Source organism: Pimephales promelas, chromosome 20, assembly GCF_988280905.1.
Source record: "Pimephales promelas chromosome 20, fPimPro1.hap1.1, whole genome shotgun sequence".
NCBI lineage: Eukaryota > Metazoa > Chordata > Actinopteri > Cypriniformes > Leuciscidae > Pimephales > Pimephales promelas.
The window spans coordinates 19,555,460-19,581,572 of NC_142788.1; the positions used below are offsets into that span (position 1 = coordinate 19,555,460).

The 26,113-nt window shown below is 37.9% G+C and overlaps 2 protein-coding genes across 16 annotated transcripts in view; both read left to right on the forward strand.

Annotated features, from left to right (window-relative positions):
• agrn (agrin) overlaps positions 1-4,503 on the forward strand; it is a 238,248-nt gene extending 233,745 nt beyond the window's left edge. For all 14 annotated transcript variants that reach the window (XM_089124604.1, XM_089124603.1, XM_089124607.1 and 11 more), the window contains 2 exons: positions 521-624; positions 2,097-4,503. In XM_089124604.1, the coding sequence (XP_088980730.1) occupies positions 521-624; positions 2,097-2,254 (262 nt within the window). In that variant the 3' untranslated portion in view covers positions 2,255-4,503. The remainder of the gene's footprint in view (positions 1-520; positions 625-2,096) is intronic.
• A 6,830-nt stretch (positions 4,504-11,333) lies between these two features.
• The window catches only part of ptpn11b (protein tyrosine phosphatase non-receptor type 11b), a 28,644-nt gene continuing 13,864 nt past the window's right edge, over positions 11,334-26,113 (forward strand). The window contains exons 1-2 of one of the 2 annotated variants that reach the window (XM_039651955.2): positions 11,334-11,479; positions 24,841-24,963. In XM_039651955.2, the coding sequence (XP_039507889.2) occupies positions 11,466-11,479; positions 24,841-24,963 (137 nt within the window). In that variant the 5' untranslated portion in view covers positions 11,334-11,465. Of the gene's footprint in view, positions 11,480-20,194; positions 20,309-24,840; positions 24,964-26,113 lie in introns of those variants that run through there. The other variant, XM_039651956.2, reaches the window with a different exon arrangement.

The window sequence follows — 26,113 nt, forward strand, 5'->3', positions numbered from 1 at the left end:
ATGATCATTTAAATAACTGTTTTCTTAATGGCGGACATTTATATTTACCACACTTTTTGCCGTAGAAGTGTTCTCCAGCAGTGACAGTCATTTATATGTGCCTCAGGCTTGCCATAGAGCTGTTTATTAGCTGCCAATAATGCCAGACAGTTATATTTGCTATAGACCATTTCACAAGATGTAAACAACACTGGTCCAGAAGCACTTCCTGTTTCAGTTTGTAAATGTTTTCTTTATTTCACATGTAAAGAAAACATCTTAAAGATGTTTGTTTAACTTTTTGATTCAGTTTTAAATGTTCTGTTGGTTGTATTTTATCCCAGCTTTTATGTAGTGTTAAAAAACTGAAACAGGAAGTGCCTCTGGACCAGTGTTGTTTACATCTTGTGTTTCTGTGAAATTCCACAATTTTCTTTCTTCCCGCATTATTACCGTTTTGTTTCCCGCAAATTAACCATGGGTTTACCAGAAGGTAGAATCAGATTGTCAGTGTCTTCCTTTGCTTCTCTACTCTCCACAGAGCGCTCAGAGATGGCTCACTGCAGGTTGGTAATGAGGCAGCTGTCACTGGGTCATCACCCTTGGCTGCCACACAGCTGGACACAGACGGCGCTCTCTGGTTGGGTAAGTCCATCTCGCGCTGCTTTGCTCAATCGTAGCTCATTTACAAACCGACTAGGTACACCTTTTCCGAATAGTCCCCACTTAGCTTGTAACGACTAATTGGATGTACCCCCTCAGCGAGTGCTTTTGAAGGACTACACACAAGTACTTCACAAAAGAGACAATATTACCTTATTACAGTTCATTATTAATTCAAGGATGAGTCCGTACCAAAGGGTGTTTTAAAAACGCCAATGTTTCTGTGTTTGACATCTCATTCTCTTTTGACAAACCTATTAAGATTAAGAAAGAGGATTTGTTCAATGTTAAAATCTTCTTATAAGGTTGAGAAAAGTATTTCAGCACAAGGCCAGCCTGTAGAACAGGTGCTGTCAATGCCCGGTGGCTAGAATACATTATCCTCAGACAGCCCGAACATCAAGAGCTCCCTCCGAAAATCCCTTCTTTCAAATGTCATTATTTATTTACTTATTCAGATGTAATTCACTTGAAATTAGCCCCGTCAATCCTCCTGTAGCAAAGCATACAATCCGATTAAAGGGTAGACGCGGGGAGGCAAAAGAGAGAAAGAGAACTTTGAGAAAGAAATAGCAACAGGGGGAGACATTTTTCAGCATGCCGAAAGAGCGGGAGACGGAGCTGGATTTCCGACAGTGTCAGGTCCCCGAGGGAGGTGAGCTAACTCTCATTCGGAGCTGACAGTGAACGTCCCCGGAGCCCGGCCTCCCAAAAACACCGTTTGATCTTCCCACCTGTTCCTGAGTGCTCCGTCTCTATCTGTTCACATTCTGACACCCCCACATTACACTCAGTGTCTCCATCAGTGTCTCAGGTGTGATTAAGTTTTTAACAGTCTTCTACACAGGATTTTCATAACACGCAGACGGTTCATCCCCCTTGAATAATATATAGCGCTTTAGCTCGTCTGCATGGTGGGTAATATCTCAGGTTACATAAAGACATGCATTTATACTGTGGGTCAGTGACATATAAGAGTGCCCCAAAATAGTTGTATAATATATATATATATATATATATATATATATATATATATTCAACATCTTACATTTCTTTGAATTCATGTTGGTTTCATGACGTTTTGAAACACATTTATTACATTTTCAGGAAAATGTCATGTTGAGTATAAGATATAAATATTTTCCCTCCATCATAAATGTATGTATAAGCCTATCCATATTTAAATTCCTTTTTTTTTTTACAAACATCGTGAATTATTAATAAAAAAAACATTCATTTAAAATTCATAAACAGTACAAGTTAGCATCATTGACCCAAATGCAGTGTGATAACATGGATTATTTCTTACTACTGAACCCATTTCATGCTGCCCACTTGTGATTGGATCACCTGAAATGGTTTATTTAGGTCTGTTGAATGAAATATGAAGTACTGTGCAGTATATCATAATCATATACACTTGATCTGATTCTTTCCTTTCCTCTCCTCTTTAGGTGGTCTGGAGGAGCTGTCTGTAGCCCGCCGGTTGCCCAAGGCTTACAGCACAGGCTTTGTCGGCTGCGTGAAAGATGTGATAGTCGACGGGGTGGAACTACATCTGGTGGAGGACGCCTTAAACAGTCCCAAAATATTACACTGTTCGGCCAAATAGCCTGGCACCACCATTCCTCCCAACACCATGTCTACTGCTGTAATTATTTTTCTATTTTTTGTATACTTTTCTTTGCCTTTTATATTGGAAAAATTACGTTGTTTTAATTATGATTTTTTTGTTTTTTTTTTTTTTTTTGTGCGTGTGTTTTTTCCCCCCCGTCTTTGCGTCCAATCATAATCATGTCCACCGTCGGCGAACATGGTGTCACAAGACAAGCAAAAAGTCTTATTACATCTGTGCTGTTTCTATGACAAACAACAGAACATGTACTTGCTTACTACTTGAACAGTGTCAGATGAGATCGGTGCTGTCTGGATTGCCTTCTCTCGGTGCCATATAGCTCTCGTCACCGAACATTCCTCTGAGCTGTTGCTGTTCTCCGTTACTGCATTAAAAAAGGTCTAAACGAAACGACTTTCCGCTTTATCGGCACGTGACGGCAACCGTTAAACACACTGAGCAAGACTATGTACGATATTCCTCATTTATGATACCACTAACTGGGGTGAAAGCTCAAAACTTGGAGCTTTTGAATCCCAATCTGATAGTAGCTGATGTAACATTTAGCATTCCTCAAAATTCACCCTTGTTTTTACCATGCAAACGTCATTATTGACCTGTGAGATGTAATAAATAGTAACGAAATACATGAGACTGTGAATTTTGAAGATGCTATTTTTGTTGCGATCATTCGTCTCATGTGTTGTGCATATCTAAAGAGCAATTACTTATATAGATATACATTTATATATATATATATACTATGTGACCACTTGTTGCATGCATCTTTTTAAGTGTTGAGTTGATTTTGCCTTGGTTTTCTTGATCTTCATCATTCCATTCAGGGCAGAAATGTAGCTGACTACATTGCAATCTGGACATCTGATTATTCAAGTTGTGTGTGTGTGTTGGAAAAACGCCCGTTGCAGCAACTCAACTTTGGGAGGCGCTGTAACACAGGATGAGATGAGAGACTCGAAACACATCAGGTGGACAAAAACAGCATTGACATTCTTGGCATGTTCCGTCATCGAACAAAAATCATGTTTTCACTGCATTTTTTTTTTCTTCTATCATGTATCAAATGAAAATGTCGCTTTAAAAATGCTGTCAGCACTTGCTATAAAAAAAGGGATAATGTTTGTAGACCCCTTGCATCCTATGACTGTGGCCCCCATGTTCTACGTAACCAGTGAAAATATTAATGCATGGGTTTATCAAGTCAAAATGGTTTTTGTAACCTGTCCCAAGAGAAATGCAATGCTGTGGTGCTGTCTCTGTGCAAGAAATATGAGTTTGATACGAGATGCTTTGCAATATTCCACTCCAAATAAGTATCACAGTATCTTTTTTTTTTTTTTTAACAAACCCTGGGATTTCATAAAAGATCATAAACATCATCATGTACAGCCCTGTGTAAATTTGTTACTGAGGTTTTGTTTTAGTATTATACACTGGAAGCGAGTCTGACTTGTCTCTACGCGGCATATCCTGAGCGAGGGGATGGATCTGGGAATAATCGATCATTTATTTGTTGTCACAGGATGTCTAGTGTTCCAGACGGGACCGGAAGCCCTTCGTTACTGCACGAGCTGTATGGACCATGCACCCTTTTTAGTATAGCGCCCTCACCTTCACCTTTCCAGCGGACTCGATTTTTCGATCTCTTTTATAATAATTTTTTTTTTTGACATCCTCCAGTAGCTTTGCTCTCAAGGGATGAGGCTCATGGTGAGAACCACCATGGAAATCTGCTGTGTGAATGGAAACTGAGAAATGCCTTAAAATCATTCACCGTTCATGGGTGACAAAAGTTCATGTCCATATTGTTCTGTGCTCTCTCACTTTTCCAGTATATTAGCCTCATTCCCATCATGTAAATGAATTCATAAATGTTAATAATTATATTAATAATGCTTATGAGAATTTCCAGAAGGCCTCGATAATAGTGGTTCTGGACTCTACAAAAATACTATTTACTGTACAAATACTATTTTCAGTATCTTATTTATGTCTTAAGAGGATTCTCAGTCTGGCATTTGTAAACTACTGTTTCGATTGATTGAACTAAACCTGATGGGCAGTGCACAGAATGAGGCATGACGTTACCATTACTAACTTTATTACTTGTGTCTTGTGTTCCAACCACCATAAAATAAAATGTAAAACAAACTGAGCTGACTTTCTGTAACATTTACTTCTGATAACGTCTGTGAATAAATCCCTCCAGTTCCCAAATTGTCTAACCCAGAGTCTGTCTAGTGTTATATCTTCGTTCAAAAGTATCATCAATACTTTTTGCTCATTTATTTGATCAGAAATTCAGTTAATATTATGAAATATATAACTATAAATAACAGTTTTCAATTTTAATATATTTTAAAAAGTGTCATTTATTGCTGTGATGGCAATGATGGCCTTCGTTGTCACATGATCCTTCAGAAGTCATTCTAATATGCTGATTTGCTGTTCAAGAAACATTCCTTATTCTCATCGATGTTGAAAACAGATCTATCAAGACAACTCGGGAGATTTTTAGAATTGTGACGGAAATGATAATGTTAATGTATTTGGTCTTGTGAGAATAGATCTGCTACGCTGCTGCTGCAGAGCAAGTACAGGAACTTGCTACTGCCAAAACATGCGCTGATACGCTGCTGTGAGTAAGACATAATCCTGCTGCACAAAAACCAAATGTATATATATTACCCATAGCAGATCTATGCAGGTGGAGCTGGGGAAGGTGGGGGGGTTTTGAGTGCTAACCAGTGATTTAAATGTTGTGAGCTGCAAGCTCATTGGCTGCAGATGCTACCAATCAGCTTTTTTTTAACAAAGTATTTCGGATTCATATTGAGTTTTTGGGGGTTTCGCAACATTAGAATTTTTTTTAATCTGATTCCGACACGTATGTATCTGCTGCTGTGGTATCTAGAGAAGAGCTGGCAACCCGAATGCCGCAACACTATTGACTATTGACGTGATTGGTAGATTTGATTTGATTTGATTTGATTTGAGATCTTTATTTTAAACATGTAAATAATAAATAAAAATACAGATATTAATCAATGAAACAAGGAATATCAATTAAAAGAAACAAAACAAAAACAAACAAAAAACAACCCTCTATTTACATGTGCAAAAAGGAGTAGGAAGAAGTAAAACTTATGTACTCCTACCCCCCTATACCATATTTAAACAAATACCTAAAAAAATAAATAAAAAAGAAATAAATAAAAATCTAAATAAGTAATCAATCTATAATCCATGAAAGTATTGATTCAGAAGTTCTACACATAAGGATGTTTCCCGATACATGACAATATTTATACTACGGGTTCATTCAATATAAGCTCAAGTTAACACTATGTTTCTCTGTAACTCTGGAATATAATTTCTTTGAACATCTTTTTAAAATGAATTATGTTTGGACATTGCTTAAATTAATTATTTAGATTATTCCACAACTTAACACCACAGACAGACAAACAAACTTTTTCTAGTTGTTCGATAACTGGTAGTCTTGAAGTTTGACCTTCCCCTTAAGTCGTAACACCCCTCTCTTTCCAAAAACCTTTTCTGTATACTACCAGGCAATAAATTTTTCCTAACCTTAAAAATAAATATTGCTGTTTGAAATTCAATTAGATTAATTAGTTAATCTAATTGATCGGTGGAGGGTGACACATCAGAACAAAAAATCAGTCAATGGCTGCGACTTCACTTTTTAAATGACAATATCCTGGCCGGACTACTGTTGTCAATGATATAAGTATTTGAAATGAACATGATTTCTCAATGTCTAGTGACATATCAGGGAAAATTTATGATTAATTGAAATACATTTCTTGCATACAGCTCCTTTAAGGACCCATCAGCCTGTGCCATCTAGAGTTTCATGACAGAACTAGGCATTTGTCCTGCTTAAATTTTTTTTGTGGAAAATGTGACGCATATCTTCTGGATTATTCGATGAATAGAAAGTTCAGGAACAGCATTTACTTGAAAGAAATATTTTTAACCATGTAAAGTCTTTTTATCCTTGTAATGCATACTTGGTTGATAAAAGTATTTAATTCTTTTAAAAAAAATAGAACTCCCCATTTTTTTAATAGCTTAAAAGTTAATTGTATTTGTTAAAGTCCACAAAAATGTGCTTTAAATCAACATTTACATGTATTACTTCAAATACCCAACAATGCAAAATCATTGCCAATTGATTACATAGTTTGTAACATAGTTTGATTGAATACACAGCCTTAGATGTTAAGAACATAATATACGGATATCATATGAGAAATGTTTTTTCTTTTTTAAATTTGATAAGACTTTTAAAATGATGTATTTTCCTACCCTAACTATACATTGTTAAAATACTGAAAGTCACAGTCCTGCAATAGCATTGAATGAGCACATTTTAAAATGTCCTTTTTTTAAACCGCAGCAGAAATACAGTAATGTCTTTCTTCATACTAGACCTTTTAAGTAATATTAATCATCTGTGCAACAGTTATTCTCTTAAGGGCATATAAAATGTCATCAGACATGACAGGCCCAGGGTTGCTTGGAGATGTTAGATAAATAGATTTTGTCAAAGAACTCTTGCTAGGGGTAAAATGGTTAATGGAAAAAAAAATCCATTGTATTTGTCTGCATCATGAAATGATCCACACTAAATGAGCAGAAGGCTCCTTCAGTACACATGCTCACACCAGTGCAATAAAGGGTCTTTTACTGCATGTAACAAGGCTTCAGCTGTCTGGCTCCATCAGGGGATCTGTGGCTCCCATTGTTCCTCCTCATGAGGCTTTAGTTTGGACTACAGGGTCCTCCTCGGGCTGTATAAGGTCAAAGGGCGTCTTGAAATGGAGCTTGTCAGCAGCAATGGCTCTTCCTTTAGTGAATGATTTACATAAAGGAATAATTCACACAAAAATTAAAATAGTTCCAAACAAATTCGAAGCATAACCAACTGAGTCTCGTCTAGTTACTGAATGCCACGGGAGAGGATTTGTTAATCATGGAAGTGAAGCGACACAACTTACACTGGCAGGTCACAGGTGACAATGACAACATGGTGAATGTAGTACGCCCATATTACATTCATACTACAGATTTTCATACTATAGGAACATACTTTTTTAGCAGTTGCAAATAAATACTTATTCAAAGTACCTACTTGTACCTGTGATTCAGAAAATCAATTGTTTCATTGCTGATTGAAGCAATGTTTTGAACAAACCAGTTAACGTCTCGGTTACGTATGTAACCTTCGTTCCCTGAGTAGGGAATGGAGACGTTACTTCAGATGACAACATATTTGGTTTTGAAGTATTTCAAAACGAGCCAATGGCAAAGAAATGCCATGGGTCTGCGGAATTTGCATAGTGTGCATCTTGCACGGCATCCTGTGCAGGGAGCGGTTCAGCACACGCAGGTTCAAGATTGGCTGTAACCCACCGGATTTCTTCGGGACAATGAAGTAGGGGCTGTAGAAGCCGGACCTCATTTCGACTGAAGGGACAGTCTCCATCACACCCTTGGCCAGTAGGATAGCAACCTCCGCACTCATGACAGGGGCATTGCCACCGACCATAGTGAAGCGGACTCCCCTGAAGCGGGGAGCAATCGCGTAGCCGAGCCTGATAGTTCGTGCGACCCAGCGGGACAGATGTAGAAGCTCGAAGGGGAGTAGAGAACAAAAGATTGTCCCCCGGCCAGTTCCTTCCATGCAACTCCGCCCCACCTCGTGGGTATAAAAGGAGGACGCTGGCAATATGCACATATGTTTCTTCACTGAGGAGCCGAGACTGAGCTCAGGTGATCCCCGCGGTACAGTAGAAGTGGCAGGTGAATACATATGACCCATTGGGATGGATATGGAGAACAATGGGGTGTCCAGCCGCAGGTGGGATATTTCAACCCCAGGGGTGGCAAGGTGGCTTCGGCGCAGGGGTCATGTCCTGGAGCCCTTGGCAGCATGTCCATTGCACATGGCGCCCCAACCCGTGGTGGAGGCATCTGTTGAGACAACAACATGACGGGAAGCTCGTTCCAGGGGCACTCTAGTCCGTAGAAAACTGAGGTTCGACCACGGGGACGGCAGGATGGAGTAACTGGAACTCGGAGGGTACCGTGTTGCCATCCCCAGCTCGGGACTCGGTCGCGAAGCCAAAGCTGAAGCGATCTCATATGAAGCAATCTGATATGCCCCAGGAGCCTCTGAAACAGTTTCAGTGGAATTGCACTCTTGCCCTCGAATTGTCTCAGGGAAGTCAGCAGTGACTGTGCAGTGGCAGCAGTGACAGCGTTTACAAACTAGTTGACTGAATGATTCAATGACACTTCTATGGAAGCCAATTTCTGACGCAAAAAAAATCATTTATTACATAGTCATTGATTTAAAAATGTGAAATTATGACTTAAAGTCAGTTTATATGTGAAAATCTTAACCTTTTTATGTCATTTTTTTATGATTTACCTCTATTATTTATATGTGGCAGAAATGGGATTCTCACTCGCTTGTGAGCTGCATGGACATGGTGACCGAGTCGATGTCCATACCAAGACAAGAGATCCTCTGCACAGGGCAAAGTTTGCTCTTCTCCCATTTGACCCGAAGGCCCAGACGAGCTAAGTGCCGGAGCCATAGGCCCATGTGTTCACAAACCTGGTCTCGAGAGTGAGCTAGAATCAGCCAGTTGTCGAGATGTTTCAGGCTGCGAACAAATTCTGCCTCAACGACTTTTGTGAACATGCGAGGAGACAGAACTAGCCCGAAAGGGAGAACCGCCTATTGGTATGTCTGCCCCTCGAAAGCAAACCAAAGGAATGGTCTGTATCGAGGGAGAATGGAGACATGGAAGTAGGCGTCCTTCAGGTCGATGGCTGCAAACCAATCCTGGGGCTGCACACATTCGAAAATGCGTTTGGCAGTGAGCATCTTGCACGGCATCCTGTGCAGGGAGCGGTTCAGCACACGCAGGTTCAAGATTGGCTGTAACCCACCGGATTTCTTCGGGACAATGAAGTAGGGGCTGTAGAAGCCGGGCCTCATTTCGGCTCGAGGGACAGTCTCGATCACACCCTTGGCCAGTTGGATAGCAACCTCCGCACTCATGACAGGGGCATTGCCACCGACCATAGTGAAGCGGACTCCCCTGAAGCGGGGAGGAGACTGCGCAAACTGAATTGCTTAGCCGGGCCTGATAGTTCGTGCGACCCAGCGGGACAGATGTAGATTGTTCAACAAAAGATTGTTCCCCGGCCCTCCATTGGGGGAAGGAAGTCGAGAACTGTTGGGCAAAATCCTCGACTGCACCTCCGAAAAGGCCGGCCTGTCGAGCAGCCGGGACCACTCGGCATCCTTCATGTCAGCCAGATTGAGCCATAAATGCTCTCATGGACCACGGCTGTGGACATCACCAAACCCAGGAAGTGTGAGGTCACCTTCGTCGCCCAGAGAGCTAGGTTGTGTGTGTGTATGTGTGTGCATGCGTTTGTGAGTGCCTGTGTGTGTATTCAAAGTACTTGTACCTGCAATTTTGGACAATCAATTGTTTCGTTGATGATTGAAGCAGCGTTTACAAACTAGTTGACTGAATGATTCAATGACACTTCTATGGAAGCCAATTTCTGATGCAAAAAAAATCAGTTATTACATAGTCATTGATTTAAAAATGTGAAATTATGACTTAAAGTCAGTTTATATGTGAAAATCTTAACCTTTTTATGTCATTTTTTTATGATTTACCTCTATTATTTATATGTGGCAGAAATGGGATTCTGTAATATATAATACATTGTGAATTTTTAAGTGTTATTGATGTTTCTCGGTAGGCCTTCATATGGGTGAAATGTTGAAAAACAGTTACACACTGTCCTCAAGTATTAAGTTACTGACACATTGTTTACATTGGCTCTTACACAGAAAACACCTGGTCAGACTGTGTAGAGAGAGAAATCCATAGATAAAGCCCTGCATTTCAGAAAATTGCATAATCACATCCCCAGCAGATTAATGTCCCTTAGGGCCTGTGATGTCATAGCAGCCATGCACTGCTGCAGTGCTTGTAGCTGCCACCTTCAAATCACCCCAATGCAAATGGGGTCAGGCCCAAATGGAAACTGCTGAAACAAAAACAGAGTCAACATTCCTGTTGTGCTTCTACTATCTCTAACTAAAATAGCTGCATTACAGGCAGCTACTGTTAAGAAATTATTAAACATGCTTAGATGCGAAATAAAGGTGATAATTACATGGAAGGAACTGCTAAAATAAGAGTGTCATGACTGGAGGGAGAGAAGAATATAAAGTATGTACATCATTATGGCCCTCTCAGAGGTGTGTGTCATGGACCTCTATAAATGTCGGTCATTTTCCAGCAAGTGCCAGGGGCTAAAAACCTCGCTCTTACACAAGATTACATTAAAACAGCTCATGTGTAATCACATTAAAAAAAATCTTTTACTCTTCCAGATTTTCATTACTATTCTTGTTGGTAATGTGGTTGTTCTTAGAGTTTTGTGATGAATTTCAAGGACACATCTAAAATAAAACGAAATATTGGGATGAGTGATGATATCAAATGATATTAATTCCTACTAAATGATTGCTATATTTCTCAACACATTAAACAGTACACAGTTTTGCAAGATAAGTCATACATATTTAATTATTTTTTTTCATTTTTTACCTGGGCTGTAACCTACTACTGTATAATAGCTAGACAGTGGCTATATCTGTTGAATGTAGGCCTAAAATAATTTAATTTACTGTAAATCTTGCGATTTGTCCAACGTTTAGCAGAGTGCCATTTGTCAATGTTTTATATACTTTTGCAACAAAAGCTCCAGTCTTGGTTTCATGGAGCCCACAAGCCGAAACATTTTAATTAAAAAGGGCAAATTTACTATAAACCTACAGACAAACACACATATCTTTTTTGAAACGGTTGTTTGCTAAAGTTTTCCCGTCTATTATCGGTGGTGTGTCCCCTCTGTCAGTGAGAGGCCATAGAAGGGAGGGAGAGAGTCGGGCGCTGTGTGTGTGTGTGTGTGTGTGTGTGTGCGTGTGTGTGTGTGTGTGTGTGTGTGTGTGACGCCCCTCGCTCGCGCTCAGCTCCGCTGCAGTACTCGGCGAAGGCAGGAACATTTTCCCCTTCACTCCGCTCATACACATTTCCATCTGACAGCTCCCAGGACGGCCATGACGTCTCGAAGGTAAGCTAAAGGTGACATTAAAACTGCAAGACTGATGGTTACTGTTACTGTATGAATGAATCGAGCTCGGCACACAGCTCAATGAGTCGGACTCGGTCTTTACTCCAGGCTCCTGATCCTCTCTGGCCCATTCGTGTTCGCTTTGCTCAACGGTTTTAGTAGGCTAGTATTTAGGAGTAGTTTTAGGGTTTTTTCCCCCCGTTTGTTTCAGTTGTATGTAGATTGAATCACTCATGCTACCGGTTATCGAACATGAATAATCAGTAGCGCAAAGTCAGCTGTGACAGTTTCTTTAATGTAGTTTAAAACTGTGCTTTATTAGTCTGTAACGATTTTTTTTAGACTTGTGGTATGTATATTATGGTATGTGGTAGCATACATCCTACTGTATTATTTACTGTACATCGTATGCTAAAATAACAGTAGTTAAAAAAACATTAGCCAGATGATAGAGATTTGAGATAACCGTTAGACAAAAAAAAATTATAATAATAATAAAAAAATAGAAATTATATGAAGAGATCGCGCTGAAAATATCTTTTAATAAAGCTGCAGCAGATAAGTATAGGCCTTAAATACTGAGACTAGGTCTATGTTAATTTAAATATTACGTTAAATTGTTATCCTGTGGTATCTTGTCATACTTAATCCTGGGTTAGGTATTAGTTTAGCTAATCAAGGCAGGGTAGATTTTCACACTTTATGGGACCGTTAGCCCATTCAATTAACGTCCTTATATTTGCATATTAATGAGGTCAGTAAAATTGATTGGACAACTACACCACGCGACCTGTTTTAATGCCATCTGTAGGATACTGTGTAGATCAGCTCTGGCTGTCTTAACTTCTGAAACTAAACAATGATTGATTGTCGTCCTTAATCGACATTGTATCTAATGTTAACTTAACTTACATGGAGAGTACAACGCGTGCAATGTCTATGAATGTACAATATTACCGAATATGCAAATATAAGGTAAGCCCCGAGGTATTTTACAAATAGTTGTATGTTGCTAAACACCTCTGGAGCTGGGGTTTCCATTTAGCCAGGATTAAAACCCATCTGAAAAGAAGTTAACCCATTGTTGTTGGACAAAAGTTGGACATTGCTAGGCCTATGCTTTTTAGTCAAATTTGCATTTGAGATTCGTTGTCTAATCTAATGTACCTGCACAAAGAGCTGAAGCACACATTTGTGAAAGTTTGCACAGGTAAACAATGTAGTGTATTGTAAGAACACTTTGTGTAGCTAAATGCTTGCTCTACCACTTACCTTTAACTCGATATTTCAGAATTGAGCAGGTTATGGCTTCTCCAGCAGCTTTCATTTGTCAGAGTAGTCTGAGCCTTTGGCCTTTACTCTGCCTTTACACCATATGTTATATAAATAGTTCTGATGCCAACAATTACCATTGACTATTATTAGTATCATTAGATTATCATTACTGGTGTCGTTCACATCACATTAAAGGAATAGTTTATCACTATTTTAGATTATTCTTCCAAACCTATTGTTACATGACTTTATTTCTTCATTGAAGCTCAGAAAGAGATGTTAGGCAGAATGTTAGAATGGTCGTCTTTGAAACCTTCCTTTGCATATTTTTTACATACAATAAAAGTGAATGTTGACTGATCTCCTTTCGTGTTCCAATGAAGAAAAAAATACACATAAGGGCGAGTAAATGATTGCATATCTCTTTAAATGGAATGCAAACTGATCCCACTTAACAGTACATGACAGAGGATGAATCTGTCTAATCATGCGCAAAATTTACAGGGTCCTGTATGTTATGCAGATTTGCATCTACAGTATGTTACACAAACAGGAACATTGGATTTAAATATATTACACTTCAAATGTTTCATTGTGTATTGTTTTATTGTTCACAAGAGTTTTTTGCATCGTGGATGCTAACACAATTACTTAGCCCTGATGTTGAATGCATATAGCCTAACTCATAAACAACATTTAAACTGCTCCTATTTCTGGCTGGGCCTTATTATTATCTTTATGTAATGTGGGGAACTTTTTCTTAGTCACTTCTTAGCCCACCTGCTGCTACATTCTTTATTTGGCATTATTTCTTTATCTCTAGTTCATGAAGCACCTTTTGTGTGTGTGTGTGTTTGTGTAAGCATGCAAGTAAGCGTGTACAGGAAAGAGGAAAAAGGAAGAGATGGCTCATTGCGCGGTTATTTTTGTGGGGTCATGAAAATATGTGGTCATGAACATTTTGGTTGCTCGTAAATAGTTGTCTGCTGTCAAAGTTTCCACACTAAGTTTGATAATCACTTATACAATTTCCCTTCATTTACATCCATGCATGCTACTGTTCAAAAGTTTGTGGTCGGAAGATGTTCATAATTATTTTTAAAGAAGACTCATACTCACTAAGACTTTTTTAATTTGACTAAACATACAGTACATAATTTGATATAATTATTTTCTTTTTTAATATATTTGAATATGTCATTTATTCCTGTGATGTTAAAATTGAAGTTTTAGCATCATTACTCCAGTCTTCAGTGTGACATGATTCTTCAGAGATCATTCTTATGCTAATTTGCTGCTCAAGAAACATTTCTTATTATTATCAATGTTAAAAGAGTTGTGCTGCTTAATATTTTTGTGGGAGACGTGATACATAATTTCCAAGATTCATTGATGAATAGAAAGCTCAAAAGAACAGTGTTTATGTGAAATAGAAATTGTAACATTATGAATGTCTTTACTGTCACTTTAATGCATCCTTACTGAAAAAAGAAACTAGCAGTTTGACTTGTGTATCTGAAAGCAGAAGGGAAAGGACCGATAGCACAGAACTGAAAATTCACAGACAGGAAAACTGCCTCCAATGTGGTGAAATGAGATAGCCTGTCCAAAATTTCCATGAATTCTGCTAGTCATGGCTAAAGGTTTGCTGAGAACACAGATTTTATCGCAGTCGTCCATTTATCTTATTGCCCTCAAAGCACTAGGATAATTTCCTTCTTTGTGCTATTGACATTTAGAATTAAAATGAAAAGTGTCCATAGTGGTCATATGCTATGATTTCTGGATACTTCACATCATGGATTGATGATTATTGTTTCATAAATGGACCCTTAAAATCAGTCCTGCAGACTCAGTGATACTCGGAATGACCCTAAACCCACAGTATTTTTTATTCAAGTAATGATTTCACCGCAGATTAAATGAAGAAATAATATCGATTGTGGAGACAGTGTAGTAAATTATAAGGATGTCTTTTATTGCATTGTCCACATCAGAATTTATATTTATATATATATATTTTTTTTTTTAATTATTTTTTTTATTATATTCTCCCCTTTTAAGATGCAAAGCCAGGACTTAGCAGGCTATTTCTATTGGAAGGGTTGTTATAAGCTGTCGAGAATTTGAATATGATCGTCGACATAAGATTTTGTTTCGCGTGTCCTTGGGCTGTCTGACTTGGGGCAAGTTCAAAAATGGCAACATATTTCTCCCTCAGTCCGGACTCAGGGCAGAGAGAGATTGGCTCCACGTCAAGCGCTATGTGTGTGAATTGATTTAACCTTACTTTTATGTGCTTTTGTAATGGAGGCTAAAATCAATCATCTCGCACTTTCAGATTCACTGCCATAATGTCCCATATATATATATATTCATTTACCATTAGCATGGGGAAGGAAATGCTTTCCACTTATTTGTTAGACCTTGAGAATGAACATAAACATTTAAATCCAATTAAACTATTAAACTCCACAGAGTAGCTACTAGCTACCTTTTAATAAATCCATTTTATTTTCCCATAAATTCTGTATTTTCCATTTAATATTTTGAGTATTCTATGTTTTATGATTTAATACAAATTTATATAAATTTTAACAATTTAATCAAGCTTTTAAAATGTAATTTTATGATTTTATGAACATTTTAGGATACACTAATGATATTTCTGTCATAATTTCTTGAAGTTAAACAGAACCTTTATTTTGACGGTTTGTCATGAAGACCGTTTATTGCCCAGCTCTACTTCCATACTAAGTAATATACCTGAAAGAAGTCTCTTATGTTCACCAAAACTGCTTTATTATTGTTGTAAATATTTTTTTTTTCCATTTTAACAAAAAATTGGAAAAACTCTGGTAACATTTTACTTGAAGAGGTGTGCATAAGACTGACGTCTGACACCTTCATAATCATGACCTGACATATGTTATATGAAGGAGGTTTTATGAATGTTTATGACTACTGTCATTAAGTGTCATTCGCTCAGTTATGGCATTTTTAATGCAAATATGACATTGTTTGAGATGTCCTTGTTATGACACTTTGACATAAACCAATACATCATAACCTGTCGGTGTCTTTGTCATGACAACTTGACATTAAGACAACACAACCTCTCATAAACATGACATAGCAGATTACTTATCAAACTTAAGAAACCACCTAGCTTTATTGGTTAACATTAAATTAAACTGTCATGTGGTTGGTTTTGACATTGGCTGTCATGAAGCCATTATAACGTTTTAATGACAAATTCAAATTGTACCACTGTAGTTGAGGTCACGAAAAATATTCATGACACAGTTATAACGGCCTCATGACAGCCAATGTCAAAGTCAACCACATGACAGTTTAACTTAATTTTATGTCAAGTTGTCATGACAAAGTCAAAGACATCTTAAACAATGTCATATTTGCATTAAAAATGTTATTATTGAGCCGAGCGAAAGACACTTAATGACAGTTGCCCAAAACATGCATAAACTCTCCTTCATATTCAAGACATATGTCATGTCATGGTTATGAAGGTGTCGTCATGTCAGTCTTGGGCACAACCCTTCCAGTAAAGTGTTACCAAAACTCTTTTCATTTTCTATATAGTTCTATATATTTTCAAATGTAATATATTCATGTGGTAAAGCCACATTTTTAGACATTATTCCAGTCTTCAGTGTCACATGATCACAAACCATGATACTGTTCAAAAGTTTGAGGAAAAACATTTTTAAAAAGACTTTCTTTTGAATGTTTCATTCATCAATACTGATTCAATGTGGATAATAAGAAGAAATGTTTCAGCAGCATATTAGAATGGTTTTTGTAGGATCATGTGACACTGAAGACTGGAAGATTGGAGTGAAAAATCAGCTTTTTCTAATGCCTGGTTCAGATTACACGATTTTAGCCCAATTTTGGCACGATCCGTTTGACTTAGGGTGTCATGGGGATTCGTAAACGACAACGGGTGTCGGGACACAAGATTCGATCGTATCATCTCGTATAGTGTGTCATAGTGGGTGAGTGACAACCAACGTTGCGTCTGCGATGCTTCACGACATCACAACAAATAGACAATAGCATGTTTCATTTTTTTAACGGTCGTCCACGACGGTTCCGTCACATGTATGAGGTTGACCAATAGGAGCACAGAAGCTTTTCCGTACACAACTTTCAAAAATGGCAAAACGAAAGAGAAAATGATGGTGCTAACCTTAAAACTAAATGTAAAAATATATAAGAAAACAATATTTTACCTCAATTTCTCTTTGGAGAATTGACAGCCCCTACTGTACTGTTCGAGCAATCCAGGAACGTGTCCACTGTCGGGTTTTCTTTCTTTTTTACTTTTTTCTGAACACAGGACAGCCAATACAACACTCACCTCTTCATCCATTGTTTGTTTACATTCGTTTCCAAAAGTCACACGCTACTAGTTTCGCCTTCTCGATGACATCACACGCGCCAGTAAAAACTGCATGCGATGACTGGTCAGGAAGCAATGTGTAGTCTGACAAGATTTTAAGAAGTCAAAATCACGTAATCTGACATAGTGACTATCGTAACAGACAAAAATAATCGTGTAATAATTGCAATAATTGACATATAATTACAAGTTACTGTTTTTACTGTACTTAATCAGTTCACATAGGCTATATGTATATGTGTGTGTGTGTGTGTGTGTATACATACATTCACTAATTACAGGACTTTGTTTGAACTGACCTACCATGTCACCACTATACTGATATGTGGTAATCAGCTTTTCTAAAAATATCAGTAACTGTACCAAAATCCAGCCACAGACACCCGTCTGCCCCCAATATAGATGAGAGAGGTCTTTGAAGCTGAGTTGGGGGCACTATGTATATCGCTTTCTGTCACCGAGCCTGTCTCTTTAAATAGCCGACTGTGTTGAACTTGAGACATTATGTAAGAGGGAAGAGGCAGCTCTCTGTGTGCACATGGGCCTGTGTGTTTCCCCTGTCAGAACACTGCTGCAGCACTTTCCGCCTGATATCGCTCTCTCCCTCTCCCTCTCTCTTTGGCCCACACTGTGCAGCCCGTTTGTTGCCCCCGAGTTATCATAAGCAAGAGAGTCTCTGGTGTCACTCAACAGTATGTGCCAATATAGATGTGACAAAAGAGGATTAGGTTGCCATTCCCATTTTAGATACCCTTTGGCACTTTCAATTTTATTTTCTTGTTGGTTTTATTATGATTATAACAATTCTATTATTTAACAGCGTTCAATGTCTGTGGTGTTCGTTCATCTTGTTAGATTTTGCTATTTTTAAATCAGGCTGCATGCTGGACAATGGCTGTTAATTATTAAACCAGGGAAGCCGAGCAAGTAGTGCATTTATTTTATGGAAGGGGAAGCTAAAGGAACAGAAGCACTCTTCCTTTGCATTCATTAATCAGACTATTATAACACTAATGGTCTCAGATTGTATTGTGTCCTTATGAGATTTTATAAGGTTTAAAGGGAAGTTACAGGGCAATATTACTTCCATTGAAAGGGTGGGGGGGTCACTTTACCCTGCATGGTTTCACAGACAGGGCTTGGATTAAGCCTGGACTAGGCCTTAGTTAAATATAGGACATTTGAAAAAAGTCTGCATCTTGAGACAAACCAATGGCACTGACTATTTTTAAGATATGTCAGTGCTTTCAGTTAAAACAGCCCAATTTTAGTCTGGGACTAGCTTAAGCATCGTCGTTGAAACCGGGCATTTGTGGTGCCAGTTTGAGATGCAGAGACGACCACAAATGAGCCATTTGTAGATTGATTCCTCGAAAGTGTAAACGCGGCGTCTTTGGCAGAAAACACTGCCGTTTGTTTGAGCATCCTGGCATAGCAACATTGGCGCATCAACCAGTGGTGTGTATTTTAGGCGGGACTGTCTGTTTGTCCAACCATGGCAGATTTTGGGGAAACATGTCATTTATTATTTTTTGCAATTCTGTTTGGTGGCACAAATGACACACTTCAGCTTTTCCTAAAGCTAAAACTCTTAATATTTTGGATATTGTGTTCAGCTCCATTCTGGGGGAATCCGTGTGTTTTCCATGGCACTCAGGTCTGTCCTAAATCTCTCTGTCCCTTGGTGACTCATGCCAAAGTTCCTCTGTAATTAGAAAAAAGCTTCGCAAGCCCGAGCAGGACATTTTATACAGATGATGTTTACTCTGTCTCTTTTCAAATCAATCAGAGATTTAGATACAGAATTACTTCATTATTTGGCAAGCATTCTTCACTTATGCAACTTAAAGCAGTAGAGCAGAGTGCATAAGCTGGCACGTACACGTTTAAAGTGCTTTGAAACTTCCACATGTGCATATCAGTTACTTTATCTCATAATTAAAAGCATTTTAAAATGATTTGATATATAAGTTATTTTTAAATTTTGTAGGATTTATGATTAAAACAAGAAGAATTAGTTATAGAACACTTCATGTTTCTACGCTACTGATACTTTTATTCAGAAAGGATGCATTAAATGTGAAATATCTTATACTAAAATATTTCTATTTCAAATAAATGCTGTTCTTCAAACGTTCTTTTCCTGTAAGAATCCCATAAAATTACACACTTTCCACTTAAGCAGCACAACCTATTTTCCACTAATAATAATAAAAATAATTGTTTCTTGAGCAGCAAAGCAGCATATTAGAATGAGACTTTAGACTTTCTTAAGACGTGAATAATAATGGCCATTTAAAAATTCCAGCTTTTCCAATGGAGGTAATTTAATAAATATATAAAATAACTGTTTTATATTTTAATATTGGCTATATATATATATATATATAGCCAATATTAAAATATAGAACAGTTATTTTAAATTGTAATACTATCTCACTATTATCAATGTTACTATTGGTCAATTTATGATCAAATAAATTTAGTTTTGGTGAGCGTAACAATGTTTTTATTTTAGGTTTTAATTTATTGACCCCAAACTTTTTAACGCTGGTGTAAAAAAAAAAAAAAAGTTAACTGTACCTTGTTTTTAAGCATGTTCAGAATTGTTTTACTGGAAAATACTGATTAACTGCAATGCAAATATGATTATTTGATGCCATAAAACATTTTCACATGTGCATGGTTTCCCAGTATGCTCTAAGCTGCTCTGAGTCTGAATATGATCTTGTACTGTACCAATTTTGTATGCAGTACTGTTTTTTTTCTCCCCAAAAGCTGCCACTCTCCATTTAAACCTAATGGTAGCAAAGATAAAGATAAGGGGTGTAAGTGTGTTCCGGGCAACATGGCAACGCTGCGTCACGTTCAGAGAGAGAGAGAGGGGAGGGGGGGCAGGAGGGATGGACAGTTGCTCAAAAGCTGATTGTGCTGGCTGGCTTTCCTATCAGGGCAGCTCACACGCATCCAAATCCCAGATTAAACACCCCCACCTCTCTTTCCAACCAGCAGCAGCACTCCTACAAGTCCCTGCCCCCTCTCTTCCTCCTTGTGTAACTGTACCAAGCGTGGATTACCAACTCTGAAGCAAAGCAGGGGCTCTGACAGGCTCCGAACAGAATGGTGAGGTAGGAACATGAGGCATTAGTTGCTGTTATCATTTTGTATCTGGTCGATGGCATTTTCACGGACGAATTCACATGCAATTGCGTTACGCGTTTCTTTCTCTGCCACTGTTTGTGCAGGTGTGTGCGCGCGCACTTTGCAGGATGGTTTGTGGTTTGTTGTGGCTGTGTGTGTGTTGTGTGTGAGGATAGCTGCTGGGAGCTCAGTGAAGCAGAAGTGACCAGGAGATGTTTGTGTCTGAGTGAAAAACCTGCATCTGTACAGACCTGTTCGAATAATCACAAGAGAATCAAACACTACAAGAGCTAAAACACAAAACTCATCCAGTTGGTGTTACTTGTTATGTGCACTCTTTATTTTTATTATTGTCAAATTGGGAAGTTATTGTTGTCTTTTCTTATATAGTTTCAAATTGGTTTTGGTTTTGTTTTTTTGTGAAGAGCCGACTTATGAACTGAAAAGAAAGGGTAATAGGTCAGACTAAGCCCACTATCATTGTTTTATGAAAATACATAACAGCTTATCTGGGATTAGTGTCACCTGCTGTTTTACAGTATGGAAAATGAAGATTCATTTTATGTATTTTCAGATGACCTCAAATCCCAAAATATGTACCAAGATGTTTACCATACATGGACGGTCATCCTTGAATCTTTCGATAGTTTCATAAATATTTTTCAAAAATACATATTCTTATGTAGTCGTTGCATCATGTTCCTAAATTAATATACTAAATGTACAATATTCTAAAACAGAATATTCAGTTTTTTGCTTTAATGTTGCAGAATGATATAGAGCCCATGTATTATCAGCTAATATTTGATGACATGTTTATCTACACAGCACAGACCACATTTTAGTGCTTAACCACATCTTTTTTCCGTTCTTCATTACATATTCGGCATGTTTATCATACCAGGCGATACAAAAATATGATAAATATCTCTTTTACGTTCACACTTATACACTGTCAAAATTCAGCTGTAGGTGACAGAAATTCACAAAAAAATTAAATAAAATAACCAAGTAGCAATAATTGTCATTGTAGTGTCGTAGTATCTGAGTTAAGTATTTTATCTCAAATATTAATAATATACCATTCTTAACGACTCAAACGGTGTCGTTTCCATTAACAATAACTAATAAACATATTAACAACACAAATCACTTAACATTACAAAATAGCATCACAAAATGTGTTGTCTTGTTGAATATAATATATTTTTTGCATAAATTATATGTAATTCAGATGTTTCACTTCCAAAACCCATAATTTGTATAGTGATTCACAGTACAATTATGTGTATTGTCCTGTTAAATTTTAGGTCATTTTTTCTCTGTATATGCTATCTTACAGTTAACCAATTACAGTTCCTTTGCATTACAATTATAAACGTATACATTTGTGAACAACTTTTTGTTCTCTATGTCGTAGTTGCTGGGCTTGCTTTTCTAAAAGTCATTGTCAGGAAAAAAAGTGTTGACAAATGCCAATGAATTATTAATCCACATATATTTTATTATTTTTGCTTCAGCTTCAAACATTACAAACGATTGGGAAGTTAGTGAGCATGATGTGACACGGGGGGATAATAGCCCTTTTGACAAACATATCATAAGCAGTTAGTCATGATGAGGGGGGAAGAGATGCTGAACATCCAATCTGAGCAGTTATTACTAATGCTCACTGGTAGCCTCAGTGAAACAATACTACAGGTACTACAACACTTCCTCTATGGTGAAGAACTGGAGGAAGTGAGTGATGTTTGCTAACTTTCCATGGAAAGGCATGCGGGGAATTCATGTGTTGAAACTGACAGTCCCGGGGTAAGACGTAATGCGCACATCTGTTCATTAAGACCTCTGCTTTTCAATGCAAGTTAATCTTTCAACAACATTTGAGGCATGGTGTAGAATATTTTGAGCTGTATGTAGTAATGCACCACAGGACTGGATGTCTGGATGGCCCGGGCAGATGTGAGCAAGTTCCAACTGCTGTGTTGTCACTAAATCTTACATTTCTTAGACACGTTCTTTTTTTTTTATTTCAATGTCACCGACGTAATGCTATCAAGCTGGCTAACATAAATGAAGTTAAATGAAATTATTTTCTATTCTAATGACAGAAAGATTGTGCTTTACCCTGAATTTTCCTTCATTCATTATGTAAATCTCATTAAATCACAGTATAGAATGTTCCCTTTCGCTAGAGAACTACTACGTCTCGTCGGAGGAGTTTCCAACAAATTGGAATCCCCATTCTTTGGAAACTCCTCAGACGAGGCGTCTCCGTTCCCTAGTCAGGAAACGAGGGTTACCATACGTAACCGAGACGTTTTTTTGTTTTTAAGAAATGGAATTGTCCATTTGTATAGTAAAGGTAAAATCCATTTACATTGTTAGAGATTTCTATTTCTATTTTCAATGATTGCTGTTCTTTTTAACTTTCTCTTCATCAAAGGATTCATAGTTTCTAAAAAAAAATCTTAAGCGGCACAACTGTTTTTAACATTGATAATTTAAAAAAAATAGTTATTGAGCAGGGAATCAGCATATTATAATGAATTCTGAATGATCATGTGACACTGAAGACTGGAGTAATGATGCTTTACCATCGTAGAAATAAATTACATTTTATATAAAATATAGCTTTTTTTATAATTGTAATTTTTATTTTATTTAGATTGTAATAATATTTGGCTTTTGCAGTATTACTGTTTTTACTGTATTTTTGATCAAATAAATGAAGCCTTAGTGATCATAAGAGACTTCTTTTAAATGGTGTAAATGATATTGTGGTCTGGTTGATATGAAAGTAAGTGACTTGTATGCCGTCACTTTAAGTGAGATTAAGACATGGGGCCCCTAGCAGGCAGGCACGCTCTGAAACAGCACGCAGATACAATTACTCCTGACCCCTGAACGGCCATTCACAAAGCCTTCTCACGTGAGGTAGCCGGTGTAGGGACAGACGGGCTGCAGGCAGCCAGACAGCTGGGGCCCAACACCAGCCCAGATTACACATGACCTCTCGTCCCCTTCCACCCCCTCATCAACCCCAAAGGATTAGGAAATAACTTCAAACGCAGCAAATCGTAACTGATTAGAATTGGCGCTCGGCGTGAAATTGGACACAAATATACATGTTGCTAAGCTTGCTTGATGACATCACTAAAATAGGTGGGTGAACTAAAGTGTTTGCAAAGCCTGAGATGTACAGGATGCAGAAGTGCATATAGGCCCCATTTTATTTGAACCTAAATGTACTGTTTAAAAGTTTCGGGTTGGTGAGATTTTTTTTAATGCTTTTAAATGAAGTCTGTTATACTCAGCGAGGCTGCATTTAATTGGTCGAAAATACATTGAAAACACAATAACATTGTGAAATATTCTTACAATTGACAGTTTTCTATTTCAGTCTTTAAAAATGTAATCATAACTCCAGTTTTCAGTGTCACATGATCCTTCAGATTTAAATAAAAAAAATTATAAAGGGGCCATGTGCAATTTTTAACATAAATGTTTCCATTTCATGCTAATTTTCATCCATTGTCCCCAGGCAGGTCAACACTAGCATAAAATGACAGGCAATACCTATACATGTGTTCACATACAATAAAAGCATACACACACATACTACCAGGGCCACAAAAAAAGGAAGAAAAAAAACAGTGTAATTAAATAAATAGATCAATTAAACTGCAACAAACTCAATGTTTACTGCGTTGGTTCGATTTTAAAAAAGATTTATAACTTCAATTTAAAAAGACCAAGAGCTTTACACCCTTTTATCCTCTGGTATGGCATTCCACTGATTAGTAGCTTTCACTGCGAAAGACGATAGTCCAAATGCAGAACAACGAAAGGGAACCAAACAATTACTCATGGATGATAATCTGGTAGATCGCTCAGAGTTTACATAATACAGAAGAAGCCAAGCGATTTAAGATTTTATAAACCATACACAAACTTGAAAAAAGTCTAAAATTGTCTAAAAAGTAAAAAAAAAATGATCCTACAATATTTGAAAATGGTTTGTTTTTTTAGCTAAAATGTTTATTGTCTATTCATAGGGATTTTAAGGGTTTAATCACAGTTTCACCAGCTTGACCCCAACGTGTCAGACAGTAAGACATGTGAGAAAGGACTGTAGTATGCAAAAAAAATCAACAGAGACATTGTCTAATTTGTTTTTTGATTTCAAGCAAAGACTTAATTGTTCCAGCCACTGTGTAATCCTTTCTGTTGCAACTTTCAACGTCTCAGCTGCTAACTCTAAAAATAACAGTATCATCAGCATACATTTGTACTTGTATCCCTTCAGACTTTTGCAGAAGATTAGTAGCAAGTCCTGCAGACTAAATAATAAGGGACCTAACACTGATCCTTAGGGTACACCCATTGTATAATGCCAATTGCAGGACTTAACCCCTTAAATCTTTACTCATTGTTCTTTTTTTAATAAATAGACAACATTAGAATTCATTCAACTCTGTTAGCTAATTTTCTGATTGTCATTTTGCTTTAATTTCAGGTGGTTTCATCCCAACATCACTGGGATCGAGGCAGAACACCTCCTCCTGACACGGGGCGTCCATGGCAGCTTTCTAGCGAGACCCAGCAAGAGCAACCCTGGGGATTTCACTCTGTCTGTCAGGTCGGCATATTTACAATGTGCTTCTCCAAACCTGCCTTACTGCACTTATGCTCTTGTCTTGAATTATGCTTTTTTCCACAAGACGCTTATGTTGGTCATAGCGTCATTATGTTGTTTTGACCTGATCTCCCCTGTTAAACATTTAGTCATTGATTTCTTGGAAGTGTACTTGTTTGTCTAGCTGACTGTTTCCATGCTTGGTAAAGCATTAAAATGTCCGTTTGTGTCATAGATTTCTGTCAGCTTTTGTTTCACGGAGAGAAAGCCCAAAAGATAATTTCATAAAACACAAATACAATAGGGCCGAGCTCTTCAACACCACTCATGGGGACCCACTGGCCTGCAAAGGTTATTTTTTTCCAGCACACTCTGCCTGTGTGTTTTCAAGTGATCCTTGAGCTTGATTTGGTCTTTGATTACGGCTGGAACTAAACTCTGCTGGACAGCGTGTCCCCAGGAGCAGATCTCTGCAATAGGGAATATTCCCTAATATAAAAAAAAAAACATTACCATTGTCTTGTAATGCATACATATTGCATTATGTCATCGTGTATTGAGGATTACAGCTGCGTTTGTATTGGTCACCATCAGTATTAGATGCTCGCACGTAGATGACCGTAATAGATTGCACTTTTTCTCCCGCTCTCTCCAGAACCTCTAGCTTTTAAGTTGCCCCTCGGCTAGTGCTTAAGGATTACAGTGTCAGCTTGTGACCAGGTCTGTGAGCCACTGCAGCTGCTTGTCTGATGGATGATCAGAGAGTCAACAGAGAGAGAGAGAAAAGGGCTTTCATAATAGCTTTAAGACGTGGTGGCCATGGAGCCCAGATCAGCCGTTTGTGGTTATGGTGGTAAGACTCTCACTGTTTCTAATGTTCTCCAGAACTAAGGCCACGTGGCTCAACTCCAACGCAAGCCTTCAGGGCTGAAGCCCAGCTGCATGCAGACTGATTTATCTGCCCAGCTGTGAAGCAATGAGGTCAGCTTGTTATGATTATCAGATGCATAGACATACCAGCATATAAACAAGTTATAGTGCAGGCTATTGATTAGTGTATTTTTGGACCCATGTTTTGTGCTTTTCAGTACTGAATTACTGTAGCTGCCTTCCTAACCGTCACAAAACGAATTTTTAAATAATACTGATAAAT